Source organism: Ambystoma mexicanum, chromosome 6q (genome assembly GCF_040938575.1).
Source record: "Ambystoma mexicanum isolate Mex_15411 chromosome 6q, UKY_AmexF1_1, whole genome shotgun sequence".
Classification (NCBI taxonomy): Eukaryota; Metazoa; Chordata; class Amphibia; order Caudata; family Ambystomatidae; genus Ambystoma; species Ambystoma mexicanum.
The window spans coordinates 1186093330-1186120882 of NC_090937.1; the positions used below are offsets into that span (position 1 = coordinate 1186093330).

General features: G+C 47.4%; 1 protein-coding gene across 1 annotated transcript in view; it reads right to left on the reverse strand.

The window, feature by feature from the left end:
- The window catches only part of PGM2 (phosphoglucomutase 2), a 936504-nt gene that overhangs the window by 475805 nt on the left and 433146 nt on the right, over window positions 1–27553 (reverse strand). The window contains exons 9-10 of the mRNA XM_069631820.1: window positions 20561–20741; window positions 20394–20487 (exon numbers count right to left, since the gene is read on the reverse strand). Of these exons, the coding sequence (XP_069487921.1) occupies window positions 20394–20487; window positions 20561–20741 (275 nt within the window). The remainder of the gene's footprint in view (window positions 1–20393; window positions 20488–20560; window positions 20742–27553) is intronic.

Genomic DNA, 27553 nt, shown 5'->3' on the forward strand with positions numbered 1-27553 from the left:
CATCATCCAGTGCCCCAGATCCTCCAAGCAGTTCCCGAGCCATGCTGCGGTCTCAGCTTGAGTAAGATCGAGGCGGATGAGGATCTGTGGGTCGTCCGCATAGGAATAGTAGCAGAAACCATGTGACTGGATGAGAAGCAGAAGAGACCTAATATAGATATTAAAGAGGATAGGAGAGAGTGCAGAGCCCTGAGGAACGCCACAAAGGAGCGAAACCAAATTCGATTAATGGGCGAGGAGAGAGAGAGAGACAGAGCGATCAAACAAAAATGAAGTGAACCAATCAAGGACCCGGCTGGAGAGACCAGCGTTGGAGAGACAATAGAGCAAGATGGAGTGATCAACAGTGTCGAAAGCAGCCGACAAATCCAGAAGTAGGACTGCTCCGACACCACCCGTGTCCACCAGATATACCAGGTCATCAAGTACAGAGTTCAGAACAGATTCAGTACCCCTCCCAGGGCAGAAACCAGACTGAAAAGGATCAAAGAAGTGAGAGGATTCAAGAAGGTTGGAGAGGAGACACCAACGCTTCCATCAACTTCATAAGAAAAGGAAGAAGTGAGATAGGGCGATAATTGGACAGAACATCAGGATCAAGAGAAGGCTTCTTAAGAAGAGGAACAACCAAGACGTGCTTAAGAGAAGGAGGAATGAACCCAGTGGAGAAGGAGGTATTAACAGCAGTTGTGATATGCTCAATCGGGTCAGCAGATACCTCCTTTAAACTCAAGTCTGCATCTCCTAATGATGCTATACCTCTTGCTCTTTTAGAGATGGCTGACAGTACATCAGAGTTAGGGAACTGCGGAAACAAGGACCAGCAGGCAGTTGGAGAAGGACAAGCAGTAACAATTTTGGGGGCTGTAAGCGACGGCAAACCAGCCTTTATATGGTCGCTAATAGTGGAGATTTTGTCAAGGAAGAAGACCGAGAGAGAGTCACACAGGCCCTGCGAAGGAGGGACAGAGGCCCTACTGTTCTCAGGGGAAGAGAGCGATTAAACAAGATCAAAGAGGGCCTTAGGTTTATTAAGGGCTAGTGACTGTAGTAGAGCTTCTTACCAGAAGTAATGGCCTTGTGATAGGCCGAGAGAGAGCAGCAAAATTAGTTCTTAGCTGAAGGGGAGTGATCCAAACGCCACTTTCTCTCTGCCTGATGGCAATGCAGTTTCAGTGCTATAAGATCATCAGTGAACCAAGGTTCAGGGGTGCAAGTTTTAAGTTTACAAAGTTTAATAGGAGCCAACAGGTCAGCTGAGGCTAGGAAGGCGGCTTCAAGCTTGAGTAGAGAGCAGTCCACAGCGTTGCCAGAGCTTGCTAGCAAAGCAGAGGTCAAATCGAGACTAGATACTCTCAACCAGCTGCGTTTTAGGACAGAGGATTTAACAGGACGAGGGGGGGGGGAGAACCTGGAGGGGGTACGTAAATGATATCAAAAAGTGGTGAAAGCATAGGACTGACAGAAATGGAGGAAAGAGCAACTCTGGGGGCAAAAACCAAGTCAAGGATATTCCCACGGATGTGGGTAGGTTCGGAGATCCATTGAGGGAGACCCAGGTCCTGCATAGAGGACAAGAAGTTTGTAACCGGACACATAGAGACAGTGTTCAAAGGGAGATTAAGATCTCCAGCAATGAGGAGACCTGGATGGTTAACTTGAAGCTCAAGCACAAGATAAAGAAATTGTTCACAAAACAGGGCATCGTACCCGGGTGGACGATAGACCAGCAAAACAAGCAGAGTGCAAGCAGAGGAAATCAGAATGCGACAAACAACATTCCATTTTTAGATTATGATCAGGGATAAAATAGGAAGCTCTAAATTTAGTTTTGAAGACGAGGGATATTCCACCACCAGGGTGTGATGAGGAGCGGTCCACATGTATTATATCATAATCAGGGGGGAGAGCCTGGACAATAGCAGGGCCAGAAGACTCTGTAAGCTATGTTTAAGTCAATAGCAGTAGATCGAAGTGATTGTTAGAAATGAGGTCATGGCATTCCAATGCATGAGCCGGCAATGAGCGGGTATTAAGCAGGGCACAGCAAATTTCAGCCGTAGAGCTGCTTTTAGAAATAATAGATGTAACCTTAAAGCCCGTGGGCCAAAGAGTATTTTTAGGGGCAAGAGTGAGCAGCGACTTACGACCATAGGAAAGAAAACAGGGGACTACATGGGCCCAAGGGTCTTGGGCGTCCTGTAGCATCTGTGCACGGATGGGCACAGGCGGGCTTGCCTTAAGCGCGCCTTCGGTGCGCAGATGGCATGCCCGCTGCGCCCGTCGAGCGGGCATGTGCCAAAGCACATAAATGGGGATAGCGCAGCTGACAGTGAGGCGAGCAACGCCCACTGCAGGAGATAGAAAGAGGACTAGCCGCTTGCCGGCAATGTCCAGGAAGTAAAAATTAGAATGCGCAACGTATCAAAAAATGAAAACAATCAATTTGCAAGTTTTCAGCTCGTAGTAAAATCACGTAATAAAATCACAAAACAATTAGCAGCAGTTAGTCAGTGAGCAATGATCCCCCCCCCCCCCAGGTAGCGTAGGAGAGGCTTGTAATGGAAGTCTAGAAAGACAACCTCACCTCACCCACCTGTTTTTGCCGGACAGTCAGCTGGCCAATCACCACAGAGTGCATTTGGGTCTCCTAGGAAACTAAGCACAGGGAGTTTCGGGCACCTCCCTCTGGGCAGTACTTTCTACCCACCCCAGACACCCTGGAGCCAGAGGCAGTCTTCACTCATGAATCCTGCCAAAGGCAAAGCGAACAATGGGACCAAACCTGGTTTGGCACACACAGTAAATCTCAAGAAGGACCTTCCCACAAAGAAATGGCGAAAAAAGAAGACCGGGGCCATTTTGACAAAAATACCACCAATGGGTGCTTTACTACAGCTGCGAACGCAGCCAGCGGTAAATGCACACCACGGTAGTTAAAAGTAAACCACTGCCACCAGCCATTCAGAGGAAAGGGTAACATAAAATTTTACATGAGAAGCTAGACAAAGGGGATACTAGGTAGCCCCTCCAGTACCCTATTGTAAGATAGTGTGTGCTGGGTCTAGAAAGTTACATGTGTAAGTAAAGTCAATTTCATTTTACTGCTCTGGGAAACAGTAGGTTATCACAGAGAAGGTATTTAAACCTTTGGGATATCTGGAAGACTTCCCTGTGCCTCTGTGCTGAAGGTGCTGTGTGACAATGTAAAGGATGATGCCTATGGAATTTGTCAGACTCCATAACCAAAAGAAACACAAATTTCAGAAACCACATTAAAATACATGAGAGAGTGGGGAAAAAGGGTCTCACTCTCTCCAGGTAAAAGAAAACAAGTCCTCAAAATCCATCAAAGTTTCTGGGGGTCTCTAAGGTGGAGGGAATTAGCACATTTCTGAGAATTCTCCCCAACACTCCTAGTCAGAGAAAAACACATGACAGAGTGAGAAAAAAGTCCCACTCATGCAGGAGTTAAAATTAAAAAGCCCTGAGTCCAGCAAAAGAGCTGGGGATCTCTAAGGTTAACAGGAAATTGGCACAGAAATGAAAATTCTCCCGAACAAGGAGTGATAAAAACTATCCGTTTTCCCCTCCTCCTCCTCCATAGGGTTCTATGGGCGTAAAGTCCTAGCCCTAACTCTCGTTTGCCTATCCCTGAACCGTGGGTTTCTGGCCTGGTATCCTCCCCTGGGTCTTCCCCAAGATGGCTGGTTTGGGAGAAGATTTCCCTCTTTATTTTATTAACTTTTGGAACACTTACAGCTACTCGTTGGCTCAAGCCAATACTTGTGCAACTTCCTAAAAGACTCTCAGCATCCTGAAAAGACGTACATTGTGACCTGCGACACTAAAGGCACTTGACTCCTCCTTTGGTATCTAAGGAAGACCACTTTAAGGTTAGTACTTTATTAATAAGATTTTGTATGGTATTTGCTACACCTCGTTTCTGAACCTATTAGTTCTAAAAGTACTGATTACATACCTGGTTCATTTTCTTTATTTATTTATTTGTCTTTTTAGAATGAGCCAGCGCCCGCAGGCATCAGGGTGCAGAAGGTAAGACGGAGGGGGCATAGAAGGCGTCAAGGGAGGGTGAGAAGGTGAAGGATTTAGTCGAAGACAATTGTTTTCACCCTTTTCCTGAACTTTAAAAGATTTTTTTTGACACGCAAGAGTTTGGGAAGTCTGTTCCATAAAGTGGCCGCCTGAGAGTCAAAGGATCTTCCCATCCCTCTGACCTGCTTGCTCCTTCAGGACAGACAGTCTGACCCGCACTCAATCTGGTGAATCTGGTCGGGTTGTGATACCAACCCACGTTGTTAAGAGACTGTCGCTATCTGCCTTGTACCCATAGGTGTTAACAGGGGTAAGACACTGACTAGATAGATGCACTACATAAGGTAGGCTCGCATAGATGCATTTGCGCCACAATGGGCGAGATAGCGCACCCGGGGCATAATGTATGACATCTGTGACTTACAGGACTTCACACCTTGCAGAAATAGAATATGTGGTGATTATTTAATGAAATGCACGACATGTAGAACTCTGAAGACGCCTTGCATATCTAGGGTTACATCTTTCATGTTATTTTTGTTAAGGTATGGAATGAACCAATAACATTGGCGGGTTAGTATTAGTGATTTATCTTTGGGGTTAGGCGAACTCAGTGTAGCATGAGCACTTCTAAAGTTCAGGGAACCATTCGTTTGACAGTAGGATGAGCTTATACAGATCTTTTTAGTCCCCATCCAATATGGCGAAGGGCTGGTCGCAACATACGGACCAGTCTTCAGGACCAAGCAGGACCGCGCTGGAGTGACGTATCCAGTCTCTCACATGAACACCTGTCGGCTTTTAGAGGACGACTTTTAAATAGGATGAGCTTGTGATATTCATTCCCAAAGGACCGCTAGTGTTTCTATACCTCAGTTACATTTTTGGATGGAGGCCACACCGATTCACATGGATTGTGGTTTTTGGACAGGGGCATGACTTAACTTTAGGGGATGACATCGAGCGTTCGCTCTACATGCTGCACCCATCAAAGGAATATCCTTGCACCATTTGACATAAGAGTGGGTAGGGTAAGTAGATGGGGCCCCTCGACTACTGTCCTTACATTTAACATTATATTGGGCATATTTCTGATGTTATCTTCACCCCATTATCTCTAGAGCTGAACAGTTTGAATGCTACTCCACCATTGTTTTCTTAGGAGACAAAGGCTAGGTAGGTGTGTGAACACATTATTTATCTTTAGCTTCTCCACACATTGCATGGGTGCACGTTTCCACAAGGCATGAGGTTCATTATTTAACGCTTCTAGAATGTCTTTTTGGATAATCGCAGTGCCACAGGTTGTTGGTTCATGAATATACCATTTGCAAGTATTGTGAGCTCAAGAGCATGAGGGTATAGTCAAGTTGGGGGGAAGTGTACTGGGGTGTAGTTCATTGAAATGATGTATAAATTATTAGGCTATATTCCGCAGTTGTGATACATAGGTTTGGATCTTGATTTACAGTATGATTTGCTCTTGAAGAAGGGGCTTGGATCCCTGAAATGCAAAGAGCATGAATTAGACTGTTGGGCCGCCACAGGAAAACGCTACGAAGAGTTTTTGTATCATTTATTTTGCATAGACTGGATTAAACTTCATTGGTGTAGTTATATGTGTATTTGAATCATCCTATTTATTCTTCAATAAAATTTCAGCAAATTTTTCCTCAACGAAGTGTGCGGGGGCCGGGGGATGGGAGAGTTCAGAAAATGTGGATCTTAACGCACGCTTTATGATCGCCTGGGGCCTGACCATAAAGGCATTTGTGCACTATTGTCAGCGATTTGAAATGGATACAAGCTTCCACGGTGAGCCAGTGCAGACTCCTCCGGTGGGAGGAGATTGGTTTGTGTGTAGGTACTTCTTGACAATCCACACAGCATCATTTTGCAAAACCTGGAGGCATCTTAGACTGTTTTTACTGGTTCCCAGCATCAAGGAATTACAATAATCTATCCTTGGCATTATTGGGGCATGAGCCAAAGTGGCGGAGTTAGTCTCTGAGACTTAGTTCTTAACCAACCTTAAGAGTCACAGTGCATATTATGCCTTATTTGCAACACTATTGGTGTTTGCATCAATGTTCAATGAGGATTCGAAGGTGACGGCCAAGGTCCTAACTTTGTCCACGGTTTCAATAACGTTATTTTCAATGGAAAGACCAACATATTGTGGGTCTAATTTGAATCTCACCTGCGATGAGCTGAATATCATGATCTCTGTTTCTTTGGCATTCACGCACATTCCATTGTTGGCCATCCACTGCTGGATGGTAACAAACTTTGTTGATTAGCTCCACATCCTCTGTGTACTTGCCGCTCAACTCAAAGACGAGTTGGGTGTCATCAGCATAGTTGGTAAAGTGTACACTCAGCCCGTCCAAGAGCTCACAGCGAGGGTGGCAATATACATCGAAGAGGGAGGGAGACACGCAGGCACCCTGAGACACACCCCATTTCAGAGGTTCCTCAAGTGAACATGCATCGCCCAATACTACCCTAGACATGCAACCTGTCGAAAATAACTTGATCCAAGCCAGAGCGTTGCCTGAAAATCCACCTGTGTTCATCAGCCTGCATGACGATTTGTCATGGTCGACAAGGTCGAAGGCGGCCGATTAGTCCAACATCAGCAGCCCGGCCTTGCCTTGATCCATGATCTGAAGCATCTCAAACTTCCTATTCAACAAAGCACTCTCCATGCCGTAATGAGCTCGGAAACCTGATTATCTATGGTGTAGAGCTCCAGAGGTTTCTAGAAATTCTTGGAGTTGGGAAGTGGCCACCATGTCCAGAATCTTCCAATAGGAAAGGGGCATTAGAAATGGGCCTGAAGTTAGAGTCATCTTTTTGGTCCAACCCAGGTCTTTTTATTGATTTAAACATATAAACAGGTTCAACATCAAACAAACCCTTCCCCCCCATTCCTCCCCTCCGCACTCCCACCCTCTCTCCCATTCCCTAGGAACTCAGGATGGCGATAATGGAGCATGTGGTCACTGGTACTCGGTGCAGTTCTAAGATTTAAAACGAGTTCAGGATGCAAATTCTGTGAGGACACCACTGCATCATGTAGTCATTCTGCAAATATTGAAGGAGGGGGGCCCAGTCCAGTTGAAAGTTCTCAGGGGTGCCCTGTAACTTATGGGTCATCCACTCCATGGTGACAAAGTGCCAGGCTTTCCTGAGCCATTGAAATTGTGTTGGGGGCGCCTGCTGCTTCCAGCACTGAGCTATCGCTAGCCATGCAGCTATCACCAAAACCATATTCACCTTCCGCTGACGCTTAGTATATGCTGTTTGTTTCGGGTCCCAAAGATCTGCCAGCCACACTCCTTCCCCTAGAGTTTCAACCCCTTGGAGCATTTTTCCCGCTTGGCCCTTGACTTCCTTCCAGAAACCTGCAAGGACTGGACATGACCTCCATATGTGCTTCCAGTCTCCTTGTTGGTGGCAGCCCTGCCAGCACTGTCCGTCTGTGCCAGGAAATATTGTTTAGTAACCTCTCTGGCGTCAGGTGCCACTGCAATAACACTTTTTGCCACTTTTGCCTCAGGTCAGTCGACCTTGTCAGTACATTTCGCCAAGCCTCCTCCCAGTAGGGCCGTGGTATTGTCTCCCCCAGTGTCACCTCCCACTTCTTCATATATCTCCACCAGACTTCCTCCCCTTGGAAGTTCAGGTGTGCATATAGATCTGATGAGAATGCATTACTTACCGTAAAAGCATTTCTGATGATTGTATCTGCTTAGATTCACATGCTGTGCATAGGTCCGACATCCAGTGGTCACTGCGGAGTATTGCATTTTGTTTTTCGTAGTCGAAAAGGGGACGTCGACAAGGCGTGTCTGAAACACTATCCCTATAGTGACGTGCGTTGTACCCACAATCCGTCACGCGTCGAGGTCCCTCTGTTTGTATTTTTCTGCCCTGAGGGAGCCTTCTAGACGTGAGTGAGTACAGAAAAGAGAGAGATATATAAAGGAAGTCTATGTTCCTTCCATCCGAGCGGGGAGGAAGGGCGGGCGCATGTGAATCTAAGCAGATACAATCATCAGAAATGCTTTTACGGTAAGTAATGCATTCTCTTCTGATGTTTGTTAATCTGCTTAGAATCACATGCTGTGCATAGACTAGCGAGCAGTACCCGGAGTTGGCGGTGGGTTATGAGAAGGAACAGTAGAGAAAAGGTGTCGTAATACTGCCTTCCCACCTGGGAGTCAGATCTAGAGTGTGTATCTAGACAGTAGTGTTTTGTAAAGGTGTGCACAGAACTCCAGGTAGCCGCTTTGCAGATGGACTCAAGGGGAACATTTGCAATGAATGCTATGGATGCCCCCGTGCCTCGAGTAGAGTGTGCTCTTGGCCTAAAGGGCAGTTCTCTCTTAGCAAGAGTATAGCAGAGAGTGATGCATTGAACAATCCATCTAGAAATAGTGGATTTTGAAACTGCATCTCCTTCTCTTCCTGCTGCCACCGAGACGAAGAACTGATTAGTCTTCCTCAGTGGTTTGGTTCTTTCCATGTAGAACATGACCGCTCTGCGTACATCTAGTGTGTGCAGAGTCCTTTCTCCCAAATTGGAAGGATTTTGAAAGAACGTTGGTAGTTCTATAGATTGGTTTACGTGGAATTTAGAAATACATTTCGGAGCAAACCTAGGGTGAGTGCGTAGAACCACTTTATCTTTGTGAACTGTAACGAAGGGGTCTAGAATAGAAAGAGCCTGAAGTTCACTTACTCTCCTGATGGAGGTGATAGCTATTAAAAAAGCAGTCTTAAGCGTGAGGTGTTTAAGAGATGCTTTGTGCATGGGTTCGAATGGAGAGCCCATGAGTCTGGTAAGTACCACATTAAGGTCCCATCCGGGAGCTGGGTCAGCTATCGGGGGGTGTATTCTCTTTACTCCCTCCATGAAGGCCTTTATAACAGGGATCCTCCACCACGACACTTTGAGTTGGGAAGTGGTGTATGCAGAAAGTGCAGCTAGGTGGACTTTAATGGAGTTAAACACTAGACCTGAATCCAATAGGTGGGTCAGGTATAGGACCACATGTGTGGGAGAGCAGTCAATAGGGTTGATGCTTTTACTCCTGCACCAGATGACAAATCTTTTCCACTTGCTAGAATAGCAGTGGCGAGTGTTCGGTTTTCGGGCTTCCCTGAGGATGTCCATGCATCTTTGCGGGAGTTGTAGATGTCCGAACTCTATGATCTCAGGAGCCAAGCTGGTAAGTTCATGTTCTGGGGGCATGGATGCAGAGTCCTGCCTTTGTCCTGAGACAGCATGTTGTACGGGCAGGGGAGTTTTACTGGGGGGGATAGAGACATCTCCATCAAGTGAGCGAACCATGGTTGTCGTGCCCACATTGGGGCCACTAGTATCATGGTCACTTGTTCCTGGTGCATCTTGTGCACCACTTTGTTGAGAAGGGGAGTCGGGGGAAAAGCGTAAACAAATTTCCCTGACCATTGCATCGACAGACCGTTCCCCTTGGATTGGTTCTGGGGGTACCTGGAGGCGTAACTTAGGCATTGTGAGTTTTCCAGGGTTGCGAACAGGTCTATTTCTGGGAATCCCCATTGTGTGAAGACGTCGAAGACGATGTCTTCGTGCAGGCGCCATTCGTACTCTTTGGGCAGGGGGAAATCTCTGCTGAGACTGTCTGCTAGCAGATTGAGTTCCCCGGGTACATGTAGTGATAGTAGGAACATGTCCTGTTTGAGAGCCCACTTCCATATATTCTGGGCCAGCTTGGACAGGCCTGGAGAGTGGGTGCCCCCTTGCTTGTTGATGTAGTACATGGCTGTGGTGCTGTCTGTAAGGACCATTACTGTTTTGCCTTGTAGGTGTTCCTGGAAGGCTCTTAGCGCCTTGAACACAGCTAGTAGCTCCAGTAGATTTATGTGTTTGGATGCTACGTTCGGAGTCCACACTCCGTGAGCAGTCTAATGGGATAGGTGCGCCCCCCATCCTGTGAGGGATGCGTCTGTGGTTAGAGTGGCTTCCGCCGCGGGTGTGGCAAAGGGTTTCCCTTTTTCCATGTTTTCCTTTGTCCACCACCGTAGCGAGAGAACTAAGGCCTGCGAGACCACAACTAGATCCTCCCATAGTCCGCTGGCCTGACACCGCTGGCTGTTGAGCCACTCTTGCATTGGGCGCATGCGCAGGCGCGCGTGAGGTACCAAATAAATACACGACGCCATCATTCCTAGCATGCGCATTGCTTTGCGTACCGTCACCTCTCGACCGGTTACATATTGAGGGATTTGAAACAGCATGTTTTGGACCCTCTCTTTGGAGGGGGAAGACGAGGCCGTCCTTTGTTTGAATTAGAGCCCCTAGGAATTGTTTGATTTGACTGGGGTCTAAACTGGACTTCTTTTCGTTGATGGAGAAGCCCAACTGGAACAAAAGGTCTACTGTCTTTTGGGTATTGGAGAAGCATGTTTCGTAAGAATCCCCTGTTATGAGCCAGTCGTCGAGGTAAGGGTAAACTGGGATGGACGACCTGCGCAGGTGGGCCGCTGCCACTGCCAGCACCTTCGTGAATACCCTTGGTGCTGATGCTATGCCGAAGGGTAGCACTTTGAACTGGTAGTGTTTGCCCTCTATCATGAACCTGAGGTATTTTCTGTGCGCTGGCAACATTAAAATATGAAAGTATGCATCTTTCATGTCCAATGTTGTCATGTAATCTCCCTGAGAAAGCAGTGGGATTACTTCCTGTAAGGTTACCATACGAAACCTTTGGGGTTTGATAAAGTTGTTCGCTGGGCGCAGATCTAATACAGGGCGCATGGTTAGATCCTTTTTGGGTACAAGGAAGTACACTGAATAAATACCTTCCGTTACCTGAGATAGAGGCACGACCTCTATGGCTCCTTTTTCCAGTAGTTGTTGTACTTCTTGGAGAAGGATGGCAAGATGTTCCGGTGTCATGCGACGTCCCCTCGGGGGTCTGTAGGATGGGGAACTGTTGAATTCGATACAGTATCCGTGGGCTACGGTGGACAGTACCCAACGGTCTGACGTTATCTCCTCCCATGCAGGAAGAAAGGATGTTATCCGGCCCCCGACCGGTGTTGCATGGGAGGGGACGCGAATCTTCGCGTCACTTGGAGTTGTTGGGGGCTTGGGAGCCTCTGGGGGTGGATCCCCGACCCCTCCCTTTGCCCCGGCGTTGTCCTCTTTGGCTGTACTGCCCACTATTGGTTTGGTAATTGGTGGCAGGGTATTGCTGATGTTGATTTTGTTGTTGGTGTTGGCGTTGGCCACGAAAAAAGCGTTTGTTGCCATAGCCGCGCCTGGTAGTGGGCTTAGAGATCTGGTCGAGAGTCTTGATAGTGTCGAACTCTTTTTTAGCCATCTCTAGGGCTTCATCTACCGCTTTTCCGAAGAGGTTAGCGTCCTCGACAGGTTTATTTATCAAAGACGCCTGTGTCTCTGGTTTAAAGCCTGAGTTGCGCAGCCATACATGGCGCTTTAGGAGTATTCCTTGTACCAAGGAACGTCCTGCTGTTTCTGCCGCGTCCAGAGAGTTTTTAACAATGCTCTGGTTCACTTGGGTTCCTTCGCCAATAGTTGACAGTAGGCGCGTACGTAAAGGCTCCGGTGCTTCCTCGGCGTCTTTTCGCAGTTTGGCCCACTGCGCGTCTGCGTAGCTTGCAAGCAAGGAATTGTTGTTGGCAATTCTTGCTGAGAAGGCAGCCGAGGAAGTAACCCTTTTTGCAAGGGCATATAGCCTCTTGCCCTCCTTGTCAGGGGGTGCCTCACTCGTGGAAAGTGGTACCCCTGCCCTCTTTCTAGTATTAGAAACCACTAGGGAATCAGGAATGGAATGTCCCCTAATGTAGAGGGGGTCTGAGGGTGAAGGAGTGAAAAGTTTTTCAATCCGTGGATTGACCCCTCTGATCATAGCGGGAGTGGACAGCGAAGGTATGATCCTTCTCTTCACTGAAGCGAGGAGTGGAATGGTCTGGCTGACCGGGGGTTTTTCCTTAATCACTCTTTCCACAAAGTCCAATTCTGGAGAGAGTTCCCCGGTGTCGAGTTCGAAATGCGCTGCTGCTCTGCGCAACAGTGCATTGAACGTTGGCTGATCGTCAATTGGAGACGTGTTCCTAACTGGAGAATTGTCCGGAGGAGTTAGGTTTATGACATCAGTGTCGGAATACACTGATGGTGATTGCCAGGGGTGTGAAGGTCCCTCTTCTGGGTTAACCCCGAAGCCTTCTTCTATAATGTCTGTTCTGTCTTCCAGACATTCCTCCTGGTTCTGTTCTTCATTGTCCATGAAATCATATTCTTCCTCGAAGTCTTGCTCCTCCCCAGTGAGGTCATATACATCTTGGAAGTCTGAGGCTGTGTCCTGCTGGGGATCGACTAGCCTCGGATTTTTGGCCCTGGGGTCCTCCTGAGGCCCTTCTCTGGTCCTCTTGTGTGTTTGAGAGGCCTGGGTGCTCATGAACTTTTCCATCCTCTCCATACAGAGGTGGAGTCTTTCCATAGTTTCATGGGGTACCCCAGAGCGGTCTGGCGGGGGAAACATAGGGTTATCTGACTCGAAATGGCTCGACCTCTCCCAAAGCGTCGAGGAAAGTGTCCCATCGCCCTCCGAAAAACCTTCTGGTGTGTCGGGAGACTCCCTGCCTGAAGGGGGTAGTCCCTGCTTCCCTTCGGGCTTTTTCGGCGTATCCTTTAATTTATGCGTAACGCTTGACGAAATCTTCGGCGTACGCTTTTGGGCGTCGGCTACAGCGATCCTTGCTAAGCTATCGGCGACTCGCTTGTCGGCGACTCGTTTGTCGGCGGAAGCTTGAGTTTTCGACGCTATGGGTATCGAACGCTCTACGGTGGTCTGCGCTTTCTGTTGATGCGCACCGGCCGATGGTTTGGTGGCAGCGCCCTTGTTTGCCGAAAGCCCAGTCGCAGGTCGCGGCTGCGGTTGCGAGAGGGGATTCGAACCCGAACGGTCCGAGGAGGCCGCCGGTGGAACCTGCGTCTCCTTGGGCGCCGAAGGTCTTTTCGACTTTGTCGACGAAGAGCCGTGGGTTGTGTGTTTATGTGGATCTTTGTGTGCGTCTGTGTCGCCGGGGTGTTCATCCCCATAAGCAGGGCGTGAGCCGAGCCCGTCGGGGCCGGGGACAGACGACGAAGCGCGTAAGCGCTCCTTAGAGGGGGTTTCGACTTCCGTAGCGGAGGTCGTGGTATCGCGTTCCTCGTCACTGTCGGTGGTAGCAGCGGCGGGTGAACCTTCGGCCTTCGACATCGCGTAGGCCGCCCACCTTTTAACCCTTCGGTCTTTTAGAGTTTTAGGCTTAAGAAGCCGACACGCCGCGCACCTTTCCTCCTTGTGATCGAGGGGCAAGCAGCGGTTACACCGTGAGTGCTTGTCCTTCCAAGTGAATTTGCCTTTACAAAGTGGGCAAAACCTAAACGGTGTCCTCTCCATAGCCGAGGCAATAAATCGCGATACACACCCCAAGGGAAAGGAAGGGGAAAGGGAAAGGCATTCTCAGAAAAGACCCAGAGATGTCCCACGACCCCACTCTCCCTACTGTATATGGCCTGCGAGGCCAGGCCACGTGTTCGGCAGCGCCGAAGGATTTCTTCCGCTCGACCCTCCGTCGAAGATTCTTTTCGGCGGAGAACAGCTTACAACTGCGTCGAGGGAGGGATTATAAATATTAGAGAAAATACGACCAGGGGTCGAGGAGTTGCAATGTCTCTCGAGAAGCTCCGCGTGAAGGCGACCAGAAGCTGGGCGGAAAAAAACAATCTGAGGGACCTCGACGCGTGAGGGATTGTGGGTACAACGCACAACGAGTACCTGAATCTCATGTCAGATAGATTTCGAATTTTGTGAGGGCCCTTGCTCCTGCTTCCCTGTTGACCGGGGCTGAGAGCCAGTGGGTTAGTTGGGCATGTTGGTAACTTTCCGTCCCTGCTATTCCAAATTCTCGGACACAATCTCCAAAGGATCTAAGTGTCTGTTCTTTATACATATCGCAGATCCTTGTGCAGCCTGCCTGCTTCCAGGAAAATCAGGGTTACCAAATAGCGGTGTGAAAGGGGATGGGTGCGTATCAGGTTCACCCTCTTGACGGCGGTGTCCCATGCATTAAGGGATGCACTCATGATTTCACTTATTTTAGTGTTCACGTGTCTGTTTCTTATGGGACCAGAGGAGGTTTGAGAGCGGAGCACCAGCTACTGCTATATCCTGCTTCGTCCACTTGAGCTGGGGAGTGTCTGCCACCCACTCCGTAATCACCCGCAGTTGCGCGGCTTCATAATACTTCTTGAAGTGAGGAAAAGCCATTCCGCCTTCACCCGTTTGAGCCGTCATCATGGCCATTGCTACCCTTGGTTTCTTATGCTGCCACACATAGGCTGAAGTCATCCTGTTCAGAGATCTAAAGAACGACTTGGGAAGGATTGTAATTTTGACTGCCGCAATCCGGCCCCAAATCCGGCACCGCCTTCTCCAAAGGACACGAGGTAGAGAGGGGGTGGGGGGACCATCTTGCCAGGAGTTTTTGGAACTGGTTAAGTGGATTCAGGAAATTTGCCTTGTACAGCTGTGTTACTGAAGGAGAACGTCTAATTCTGAGATATGTTACACTACTCTGTGCCATGAGCATCCCTTGCGTTTGGGCCAGTTGTGCAATTACAGATGGGTCATCTGTCATGTTTAGGATCTCCGACATGTTCTTATTTATTTTGAGGCCAGAGATGGCCCCAAAAGCCTCTAGTTCATGCACAAGCGCAGGTAAGGACTAAGTTGGTTCTGTTAGGGCTACCAGCATATCATCGGCAAAGGACATTGTTTTGTGTCCAAGTCCCCCCATCTGGATGCCTTTAATTTGATGCCTAAGACGTATCCTCGCGAGGAGAGGTTCCAGAAATAAAGCATATAGGAGGCGGGGAAAGCAGGCACCCCTGTTTCGTTCCTCTCGTCTGAGCGACAGGCTGGGACAATAAACCATTAATTGAAATTCTCAGGATGGGGCTGTTGTAATTGGACTTCAACATTTTCAGATAGGGTTCTCCAAATCCCATGTGCTTCATCGTGTGGAAGAGCTGCGACCATTCGACGCGGCCGAACACTTTTTCGGCGTCCAACACCACCAATATTACTCTAGTATTAGTGGGCTCCGCCTTTTCTATTAAGTGACAAACTCTCCTGGTGTTATCCGCTGTTTGTCTCGTGGGGACAAAGCCTGCCTGATCCGCGTATATTAGAGATGCCAGGTGCTCCGTCAGTCTGTTGGCGAGGACTTTTGTATAGAGCTTTGCATCCAAATTTAACAGAGCAATTGGCCTATACGATGCTGGGAGGACGGGGTCTTTACCGGGCTTTAGAAATAGTACTACTTTCACCTCAGTCTTTGAGGGCGTGATGTTCCCGAAACTTTAAGGTATTGAAGAGCGCCGTAAGCCAGGGGCCAGCGAGGTTCAGAATTTTATTTATAGAAGGCCTCAGTGTAACCATCTGGTCCCGGCGCCTTGTTCTTTGGGAGTTGTTTGATAGCCTGCAGAACTTCTTCCGGTTTGATGTGTTGATCAAGTGTCTCGCTGGCTTCTCTCGATAGTTGGGGAAGAGCTACGTCCTGAAGGAATGTCTTCAGTTCTCCTTCATTTGGGCTGTTAGTACGGTATAGGTCTTGGTACAAGGTTCTCATGATCTCACCCATTTCACCGTCAGTAGTTTTCCAGTTACCACTTGAGACCTCCAGTGCTATAATCATCCTCTCCCCGACAGTCTCCCGTAGCTGGCGGGCGAGCAACTTATCTGCCTTGTTGGCGAGTATATAATACCTTTGCTTTGTTTGTAGGAGTGATTTTACCACTTTCCATGCGCAGAGGAGTTCCAGTTGACCCTGAATGTGTTGCATTGCCAGTTTCTTGGCTCTACTAGGGTTAGCCGCCACCTCTTTCTGGGCTGCTCGCAGTTGCGCCTCAGGTCACGTTCCCACTGCACCATTTGTTTGTCTCTCCTAGTTTGAGGGTAATTAATTTGCCTCGCAGGTCCGCCTTGAAGGCGTCCCACACAGTCTCTTGGGAGGTCTCCCCAGTGTCATTTTAGGTGAAGTACTTGTCTATCTTCTGCTGTATTTCTTCTACTATCGCTTTTTCTTGCAATAGGTTGTTCGGAAACCTCGAAGACCATGCACGCCTTTCCCTGTTCCTGAGGGCAATAGATGCTGTAATTGGCCCGTGGTCCGAAAGGGAAATGGGACCTACCTCCACCTCCTCAATTTTTCAAGTCCGAAGACGCCAATATGTAGTCTATTCTAGAGAGTGAATTATAGACGTGGGAGTAGTGCGTAAAGCCCTGCCGCTCTCCATTGTTCGCCCTCAATATGTCATGCAGGGACAGGGATTCAAATGCTTTTTTCAATGTCCCTGAAGGGGCTTTTGATTCTGTATTGGCTTTTGTGCTCCTGTCTTGAGAGGGGTTCCATGCCACGTTCAGGTCTCCCCCCAGGATAATGTCTCCTGTCACGAACTCATCCAGCATATGTAAAATAAAGGATTCTTGTCCCACATTTGGGGCGTAGAGGGACGCCAGGGTTATTTGTCTCCCTTCCAGTGTAATGTTCAGAAAAAAATATCTCCCCTCCTTATCAGCTCTGTGGTTATGGATTCGTGCTTTCAGTGATTCTTTCACGGCCACCAGGACTCCCGCCCTCTTACCCTCAGCATTAGACTGAAAGATATGTCTCGCCCCTTTCATCCTGATCCTGACTTTCTCGCTTCTTTTTATGTGTGTCTCCTGATACAGTAAAATGCCCGCCTTCTGTTTCCAGGCTTGCCTTTCCAGTTTAGCCCTTTCATGGGGGTATTCATACCCCTAACATTCTGAGAGTGTACCGTTACTAGAGCCATATTTGCCCTATCCACTGCCTGGTCACTAACTGTGCACCTTGTTCCCTTTTTGGTGTATTCAGTACCATGCTTATATGCCGTCCCCTGTTCCTTTCCCATATGCTCTCCCCAGTCTTCACCCCTTGATCCCCAGAGGTCAGAACTGGGTTGCTACTTGCCCTGGAGCAGAGTGCCCAGCGCTCCCAGTCCCTGTATTCCTTCGTGCGGAGTCCTAAACCCCACTGTAGATTCCATTCGTACCATTTTGACCCTTCTCCCTGGCAGGCTGAAGGCCGATCGGGCGAGTCCATCAGTTCATTTGCTAGTCATGGCGTGCTTCACTTGATAGAACCGAACTCGGGAGGGGGGAATCTAGGCAACCTTGCTTTTCATTTAATCTTCCTCTCTCTGTCCTTCCTGCGGACCGTCGACCAGCCGTCTTGTTGATTCGTTCCCTGGATCTTCCTCTGGGGCTTAGGATGTGTAGCCTCCCCTCCACTCACCATTCCCAGAATCTTTTCCCCTTCTTCACAGGTCGTAATCCTGTTCTGTGCTCCTTCCCAGGTGAATAAGAGTCCGAACAGGAATGTCCACCTGTACTTCACTTGGATTGATTGCAAATGGCAGACCACTGGTCCCATCCTCCGTCTCTTGAGAAGGGTGGACTGGGCCATGTCTTGATACAGCTGTACCTCCTTGCCATTTACTCTCATCGGAGAGGCTTGCCTGGCCTTCCAGAGGATCTGCACTTTCTGTACGTAGGATGTTACCGCTGCCAGAATGTCCATGGGTCTAGCTCCTGGTTCGGCCGCTCTTTTTGGGCCCACCCTGTGAAGTCTATTAATCCCCACCCTTGGTTCTGCATCATCTGCCAGTACTTCAGTGAACAGCTGTGTCACCGTCGCCATCAGGTCTGGATCCTCAATGGACTCCGGCAGATTTTTAATCCTGATGTTTGATCTCCTTGACCTGTTTTCCAGGTCCTCGCACTGCTGTTCCAGGTACATGGTTGTCTGAGCTAACCTGTCCATGGTTTCATCCGATTTCATGGAGTCGTGTTCTACCTGCTGAAGCTTTCTCTCTACTGTGTCAGTCCTCTCTTCCAGCTTGGCCACATCCTGCTTGATTTCCTGAATGGCTTGCTTCATTTCGCCCCTAAGGATTTTGAACTGTTCTTGCATCGAGTTGATGAGTTGTGACTGAAGCTCTTTAAAGCAGGTTTGTATGTCCTCTTTGCTCATCGAGCCCCTTTCCATGTTGCTTTGAGAGGAGTTGTGACTGAGCGGGGGAACTCTTCCAACTTGGAGCTTGAATCTTCTTGTGCACCCCAGAGCTGCCTTAGGTTCCTGCCTTGTTTTCTCTGTGGGGGGGACTGCGCTGGAGTCTTCACCCTTGATTTAGACATTAATATACAATATTAAGCCTGGAGAGGCTGGGTCGTGAAAGGGCGGGGAGTCTGGTTCCGGGCTCTGTGGGAGCATCCATCCCCGTTGTAGTTTGAATAGCACGTGTATGAGACCGTTTTCGCCCTTGGTAGATCTATTCGAGCAGTTCACTGTGCAGGTTTTGGCCTTACTGCGGAGTGTAGCGTGTTAGTCTCTGGAGATGGCGGTTTATTAGAGTTCAATGGATATGGCCAAGGTGCACTCTGGAGGAGGGGTCCCTGGATATTTGGTGTGGGGAGGGGTGGGCCCTGCTGTGCAGCCGTCAGTCGGGTTGCGGTGAATGTTTGGAGCCTCCCCTCTTAGGAGCCTTGTTGTTATTACTATGAAAGTGCACGCTCACCTGAAACATGGAGATTTCTGTGGAGAAGACCTTGAGGACGTGCGTCAGCTCCTGGGAGTTGATGGAAGCGCCCCCAGGCGTTCGGGTGGGGGCCGCTTCAGGTTCGGGTAGGGATTTCCATGTCACTAATGCGTTGCTTTTCCTCTCATAGGCCTGCTTTCATGGGCGTTGAGCGCGAGCTCAGTCCTTTTTAAAGGAGTTTGTTAGGTGATACGATGGCGCACAACAGGGAGCCTCCCCCCCCCCCAAGTTTACAATGTGGTGTGATGAAGGCTCTGCTGCACGGGTGCTGGTCTTCATTGGCTAATATAGTGCCCCCCCCTCTGGGTACCTCGGTGGTGTGTGCAGGGTATGCTTTCTCCTATTATGCAGGGAGGCAGCCAGGCTGCCGCAGAAGTATCTTGATATATCGGCCCTGCGCTCCAGGGCCGATAGTAGCGCACGTTGGGGCCTGGATATTGTGTGCGGCAGGCCCAGGTTGGGGAATTGGTGTCCCTGGCATTTTAGCTTCTTCTGCTGGGCCCCTCCACCTGGCCGCTGTACGCCCCTCATGACTGCGCGGCTCCCGTGCTGATGGGGAACCAGCGGGGCTCTTCCTGGCATGCCCCCGGCCTCTTACAGTGTCGACCGGGCGGGCCGCGTGGTTGGAGGGGGAGTGTGTCGGCTCCGGACGGCAACACCGCGCCGGAGTGGCATCTTTCCGCCGTGTGTTGAGTGGCCCGATCTGGCACCCCGACAGCGCCCCGCCTTGGCTCCGTGTCGGGGGTGGTCCTCCACCCGGGCGCTTCCCTCAGCCAGGTCTGGGGGCTCCCGTTCACATCCTCCGAAACTATGGGTCCGCAATGTGGAGCAGGGGGACAGCTCGCTACTGTCCCCCTGCACTGCCTTCTCCAAGACCCAGGCTTCCTTCTGCAGCACAGCGCTTCGGGGGTGCCCAGCGTTACGGTCTCCCTTCCATGGCAAGTACGCCGACTCACTTAACTGTTTTCAGGCGCGGACTCGCCCGACACGCATCATTGATGGGCTTCTGTGGCGCGGCCCGGTGGGGAGAGACAGTCAGATACGTCCTCCTGCGCCGGCCGCCATCTTGGAATCCCCCAACCCAGGTTTTTTTAATAAGGGGGTCACAGATACTTTCTACAGGGCCATCGAGACACAACCATCTCTTAAGATAGCATCAAAAAGGCGAATAAGAAAGGGGAGAAACAGTGCTCTATTTAGGATGATTTTGGATGGAAGAATTTCTCCTACACAAGTGGTCGGACACATATTGGTCATTATGTTGACTAATGCTTCTTCTGTTATACTCTTGAATTCAAATACTGAAAGAGTACATTGATCTATATTCTCAGCAATGGGAACGGGGTCCATACACTCTGACCCAGCTCGGCTAGCACTAATCTTAGTTTGTTTCACTTGCTCTGCTATACTTTAAAATACGTCTAACTGTATTTTGAAGTGAAGTGTTAGTGCTCTTACCAGAGTACGCCAAGGTGAACGTATATATAACAGTGAATGCTTTAGTGTGTTACTTGTGCCACTCTCCTTTATTTATGGTATCATTCAGAGGAATCCTCAGTAGCATGTAGCTTTTTGTTAAAGTAACCCAACACTTCTCAACTTTGTGCCACAATGCAAGCTATGAAACATCTATGACGTAATCATTTCTTACCTATTGCTTCTTCAAAAGCAAATAATACAGTTTTTGCCTCGTCTTTAAGTTGTTTGGCTCGATTTCCCATCCACTTGAATCCTGTCAAAGTTTCCTACAATAAAAACGCATTAATTATTGCCACACAGAGATGTATGAAAAGTAAATGACACAAGAAAGCAGCATACCTCAAAGTTAAATCCTTCTTTTGTTGCAATGGCTTTGAGGATTTTGGAAGACACTGTGCTGGACAACATGTACACATCCTTCAGGGCTTCAGGTGCCTCATTTTTCTCCTTCCAACAAGTAAACAACCACCATCCTAAAAGGGATCCCAGTTCGTTGCCAGAAAAAACCTTCCACTCCCCGCTGAAAATCAAGGAAGCAATAATCAGAAACACAGCGTTCATTTGATTTAACAACTATGAATAAGCTTTGCGTGTAAACATCCCTTGAATCACTCCAAAGATAATTTACTCACTTTTACATAGTTACTTCATTTGCAAATTGTTCTTAAAGAAAAATACACATTTACTATATGTTTGAACACACAAAAATCCAAGAACAGCAAATCAGTTTGGACTTCACAACATAACCCTGCAACATTTTTTCCTCTGCTCTTTCATTAGTTAGAGCCATTTCCACTTGTATCCATGCTTCTATTTAACTTTTTATGTACAGTGTTGTACTGTTTTTGTTATTCGGCTACTTCAGTTTTACCCCTTAATGTCTGAGGTCATGGACGTTCATGTCATCAACATGCCCTTTGCAATGCTACAGATATGGATGTCCATGTCCAAGAATCACCTGCTATTTAAGCTGATTAAGTCGGCCCACACTGCTGCGTTTTAGTGTTTAAACAGTGGTCGCTTTCTGGAGACATGGAATGGAAGAACAGGTTATGCTGGGTTAAGTACAGGTTACTCACCACAGTGACTACTATACTCTCCAGACCAGGGTTGTCCAACTCCAGGCCTCGAGGGACGGAATGCTGATGTGTTTTCAGGCTAGCCCCCATTAATATTAATGAGATAAATGTACATACATATGCAAATGTATCTCATAAATATTAATGAGGGATATCTTGAAAATGTTCTGGCCCTCGAGGCATGGAGTTGAACAACCCTGTTCTAGACCATAGTCTGTTTCTGCATATGTTTTGGATTTTATCCGCGGGAATGGGAAGAGGCAGGAGAACTCTACTGCATAGCGTGAATTGTGTGCATGCTGGGGCACATCCAGCACCTTCCTCCCATGTGCAAACACCCATCCCAAACCTTCAGTCCAGGTTGTTGAAGGTGGGGTCCAACTACTGGCCAAAGAAACGACCCTGTAGGGACGTTACTCTCCAGCCTACTGTGATGAATCCAATGGAGTATTGACAAATTCCCCAGTGGTGACCTCCTCCCATGTGGCCAGGGGACGGTGGCTTCTACCTGATCCTGACCCTGTGGGTGGCTATACGAGGGAGGATCACATGGGAGGAGACAATAACTGGGAAGATGCCAGGACTGCATTGGATGAGACACGGTATCCCCCATTTTCCCATGAGTAAGACCCCCCCCGTTATGACTACCCTAATGGCCTATTGCCATGCGTCTGTTCCCCTTTTTAGGGGAAGTAGAAAAGCCTTTTCCCTACATTCTACAAATCAACCTCAGATTATTTGTTTTAAAAATAACATCCCCAAGAATACGGTTACCAAAAACTCTAAGAAAACCTTCCTCAGTGCTAGTTCTTTAAATAGAAGTGATCTTCAATCTGACATCTTTGGAAAAGATACGCCAACTATCATGCATCAAAACCCTTAATGGACTTCATTTCCCACAACCACCTAAGTACTGAGACAAGGAGGATACAGGAATTGACAGAGCAACAAGCGTATGGAGTGTTCTTGTTGTTGAATGAAGGCACCTGTGCACAGGACCTTTAAATATGTGAACCCAATGGTAAGAGGCAGCTCTGGAGAAGACGTGTCTGCTTCAGGGAAGGTGGACAGAGGAACGAGCGGTGAGCGAAAGCTGGAGGCACGAGTCGGCATGCAGAAGCTGGAGGCGCAAGCCAGCGTGGCAGTGCGAGGGAACTCGCCAGTAGAGAAGGAAAGATGTGGTGCGTGCGAGGCGTGCCATGGAGATGCCAGGAACTGCAAGAGGGTCTCTGGGCGTCCAGCAGCCCGGAGAAGCAGCGCATGTCCTTACCGGAGAAGCCAGCATGCATTAGCGGAGCCGCAAGAAAGCCTGGAGAGATGTCAGAGCCACCCAGAGTGGGAAGTAGGCGGCAAAGGTAAGTGAGAGCATGCCTGAAAACGCTACAGAGAACCAGTGTGCCTGCCAGAGAAGAGTGGGGACCCGGACCCTGGGTCATTTGGTGGCTGCGCCAAAGAGAAATAGAACATTGTGAAGATGCAGAAAGTGAAATGACAATAAGAATATTTTTTCATTGAAAAGGTACAAAATTTTGAACATTATGAAACTACTGAAAGGTAAAGTAATAATAAGATGGTTTGCCAAGTCAACCAGTCAGGTATGTGCTACTTAGAGATAAAGAGAGACTTCAAATTAAGAGAAGTCCTGGCAAGCATACACCAGGCAGTTGTGAACACAAGAGTGAATACAAGAGAAGTCCTGGCAGGGGAGTATACTGAGTGGAAGGAGGGGGCACTTGAGACCCCCCCTCCCTTATTCCTAGGCTACCTGGGTAGGCCCAGCCGCGGCTGCTTTGGGTCCAGGGCCCTGTCCCCAGAGCACTCGTGCGGGAACACCTTTAAGGAACCGTGAAACTTTTCGTACGGGAATATCGCTGGGTGCTGCAATACCTTGTGCACACACGTGTCTAGCAGAACCATGGGCAATTAAGACTCAATTTTGTAAATCACAGACTCTGTTTTATGATAGTAAATGACCATTAAGATCTCACTCCAGCCTGCAGCCCTCCCCATCGAGCAAGTTCCTCCCCCCACCGCTTCTGGGTGCCGTCTTCGCGACTGCTCGGTTCCCATGAGAAGGCTGGCTGGGAGAAGGCAACAAAATCCACACTGTATCATTCGCCTTCTGACTCCCTCCACTGACTCAGACACAACCCAGAACAAGGACCAGAGCAAGGGCTATCTGTCTCCATAAACCTGCCCCGCACCCCACAGACCCTGGCCATAAAAACATAATCCCTGTGCACTCTAGGGCAAAGTCAACAGTTGATAAAGACCCTTAAATCAGTGAACCTATTCTTTCCTTCGACATGGATAAAAATAAGGATGCCTTCTCGTCTTGTGCAAAATTATAGAACCCTGCTGAGTAAACAATGTAAATATATCTACGTGTGTAACTGGAAGTTCCTATGCTAACCTGCTATGTTGAAAGCATAATATATGTCGACCTATAATTCTGAAATGCACATACAACTGCAATATTTCAATGGTTAATGAAATATAGATCTGTACGTGCTCAAACAATGTTACCTAATTTTTGAAAAACTGAATGTAACTATTCATATGATGGCAGATAAGTGTAATACAGAATTTAGTAGCTCCTAGCTGGTATTTTCATAGATCTTTAGCCACAACCTGCACGTTTATGAATAAGTGAACCTCGAGTCAATTACATGTTTTAATATTTGGTTATTCATCAACAAATTCTCTATCTCTCTTTTTGTAGTAAAATTGCTTAGTTGTATACAGATAAAAGCATGTTCCGAGCCCATGTGATTCAAATGTAAAACAGCTAGCCACGTGTTAAAAAGCTGCATATTAATTGTATTCTGAAAGGCCTTGAGCCCTTGTGTAGTGCGGGACCAAACTGCAAAGGGGGTCCCTCAGCTCGCCCCAGATCGCCTTGGCGTCAAACAGAGAGTTAGTGATGTTTGGACATTCAGACCCTCATCAGTGAAGTATGTGTTTATCATGATATGTACCTTTTGTAACCCGGTAATCCTTGCCATATATTCCAAAAATCCCCTTGTCAATATCTGAATGGACACCCCCCCGACCATACATTGACCCCTCAACCCTGACCCCTTTCCTAGTATATTCTGAATGTATTTGGATAGGGGAGTAATACCTTTGATGAGGACCAATAGTTCATGTCCAGTAATAAATAAGACTGCCTTAGAACCCTGTTTTCACAAGTGTTAAGATACAGGCCTTGCAGCCGGACAAACAGGTCAGAGTTCTGAATGGATGAGAATGTGTGGCCACAAGGGCAAAATGTTGCAAAGATAGGATGTCAAAGAATCAACATGGGATGCCAGGCTGACAAGCCCAGCTGAACGTTTGACCCCAAGCATGTCATCTCGTCACATGCCCGTGGACCAATCAGCCATCATCGACCCTATAGCACCTATAGGTGCCTGCCCCTAGTATCCAATCCCGACCGACTCTGTGCCCCTTAGGCCTCCCCTTTTGTGAATAACAAAAACTGTATAAAAATTAGTTGTAATATGTTTTCTGCAGAGCGCTCTCGGCGTAAGCAGAGTAGATTCTGTTTGCCCTAATTTAGATAAAGCCTTTAACCACACTCTCACTTGGTCTTTGTCTTATTCCCTCCTGTGATGTACCTTTATTGACTCTGTTGGGTGATTTGCCAGCTGTATTGGGGGCCTCTCACTTTCAATACCAGGGAGTTGTGAATACAGTTGTGAACATAAGAAAAGCCCTGGCAGGAGGGTACACCAGGCAGCTGAAAGTGCATGAAGAGTCCTGGCAGGGGAGTATAACAGGCACATTGCAAACATACACAGAGTATCAAGCAGAAACTGTGTTTATTAAACAAGGAAGGAACTTGTGCTACAAAAAGTAACTTTGTACTAAAGAGGAACTTGCAAGGCTGACACGTGTTTAACAGGATTGTAGTGGGTATTGACCCTTCATTACTTTATTTTATCAAATCTTTGCACAATGATACCAATGTCAGGCTGTCCCAGGAGGGCGTATTATCTCAATCGTTGCCTACTAACATCAGGCTTAAGCAGGGTTACGTACTTGCGCCCCTGCCATTTTAACTTATATGTTGCAGATTTTGCCCCGGCTTTGAAGCATGCACACAACCATCTGCCGCATTATGGGAGGGAAGATATTAACTGCGTGACTTATGCAGATGATCCTGTCATACTGGACAGGATGGCAGTGGGCCTACAGCATTCACTTAATGCCCTCTAAATACGGGAAACACAAATGGTTTGACCATCAACTAAAATTATGACCATAGGTAAAAAGCCCTATGGTGGTCATTTTCGCTTTTGGAGCCTTGGAGACACTCGCTTGGAACAAACAAACCTCTACAAGCATTTGTGAATTTATATCAAGGCAACTCCATCCTTCAAACATTTTGCTGACATTATCTCCGCTAAAGCCTGGCTTAAGTGGCTCGCCATTAGAAATGTTATTGATAAATGTGGGGGTCTTTCTCTTGAGGCCAAGCTGATGGCTTATAAGATTTCTATTATTCCTGGTATCATGTATGCCTTAGAAGAATTACCTGAGAAGGCTGAAATGTGGCTTCATAAATTGGAGGCAAAACTATCACGCTCTCTACTGGGCCTTCCGGGATGAGTCCCAGTGGAGGCGATTAGATTAGAGTTGGAATTACAGTCATTGAGGTCAACCTTGAAAGCGTCAGTTTGCAAACTTTGGGACAAAATCAAATTTTGTGGGACTGCAAGCAACTCGCTTTTAAGTTGCACGATAGATCATGCAAAGTGTTATTCCTGAAGTACTTGGTACCAGGATATGGAGATTTGAGTTGGCCTTCATTGCTCGGCTATAGGTTTGACTTGCAATTGTGATTCCGAAGTGGTTCTGTTCCAAAACAAATTAGGTTCTAAAACAAAGGAACATTATTGTGTGCTGTCCCTCGCACATTTGGCGAACCTGTGTAAATATGCTGTTTATTCTCAGCAGGGATTATTTAGAGAAACACCCTGCAGTTACTTAGTTAAACTGCATACACCGGCCTTATCTCGTTTTATCCTTTATTTATGTTTTAATCTTTTAGCTGTGCTAGCTAACATTGGATCTTAGAAGGGTATCCCTATGGATCAGAGGCTTTGTTGATGTGCTTGTTGCAAGGGGAAACAACACGACACATACTTACGCAATGAAAGGCTCTTAGGATGAATTATGAAAAGGGCTATTTTAAATTAAATATATATGGGTCCGACCAGTTTTGGAGCATATTCCGTGATGAATCATTAGTGGTGTCATTGGTCGCTCACCATGAATGATTGAGGGCCATCGTAATGATTGAAGCTTCAGCACCGACATAAGGTACTGTATAATGACATAGTGTTATTAAGATTTCTTAATACTTTTTATGTTAATATTATAGTTTGTATTATCTTGATATGTGTTTTTATGATGGATTTTGGAAGTTTATAATTAGATGATGCAGATTGTATATGAAATTAAGATATTTTGTATTAATAAAAAGGTATAGTATGAAAGGTTGTTTTTTTACACAACCAAAATAAAAAAATAGCAGCTTGTTAGGTAAGAATTAGTGCAGTCCGACTGGTGTGGGACTGCACAAGACTTATCTCTTGGTATTAGGTAACCCACCTTTCAATATAGGCTTGTACTACACAAGTTGGTAGTGTGACAGAGCAGCCTGGCTTATGTGAGCTGCAGAGCGGTGCAATGAAACCAGTAAATACAAGTATCCAATTAAATACTTAGTTATATAATACATTATTTATTTATAAATAAAGATATTTAAAGAATTCTTTAAAAAGCAGTAATTAGCTCCAACATAAATTCTCAGTTAGGATTCAATTAAAAAAAAGTGAACAATAAAGCAGTTGATTAATTCATTCATATGTTGCACATGTTCCAACACCCGGAGGTGACGTCATTTGAGGTCAGTATAGCATTTATAAAGTATCACCTTTGCAATAATGAGTTTGTCAAGGAAGGATAGGTTAGTTCAGAACAGACGGATAAGTGTAAGAACAGTTGGATTCTCCCAGAGGGATGCAGGCAGTCTATTATCCCAGCATTAAAGCGTTCAACATTTAAAACCTGTAAGGGAACAAGCACTGCAAAAGTCAATAGGCTCAGAACGAGGCCTTTAGGGAGCCAGGACAGCCAAAGTCAATGGACGAAGTCAAAATTCTGATGCTCTTCTTCATAGAAAACATTTCTTAAATAGTCAGTGTTCAAAACAGAAATCACAGCAAATCAAGAGGAGTCATCT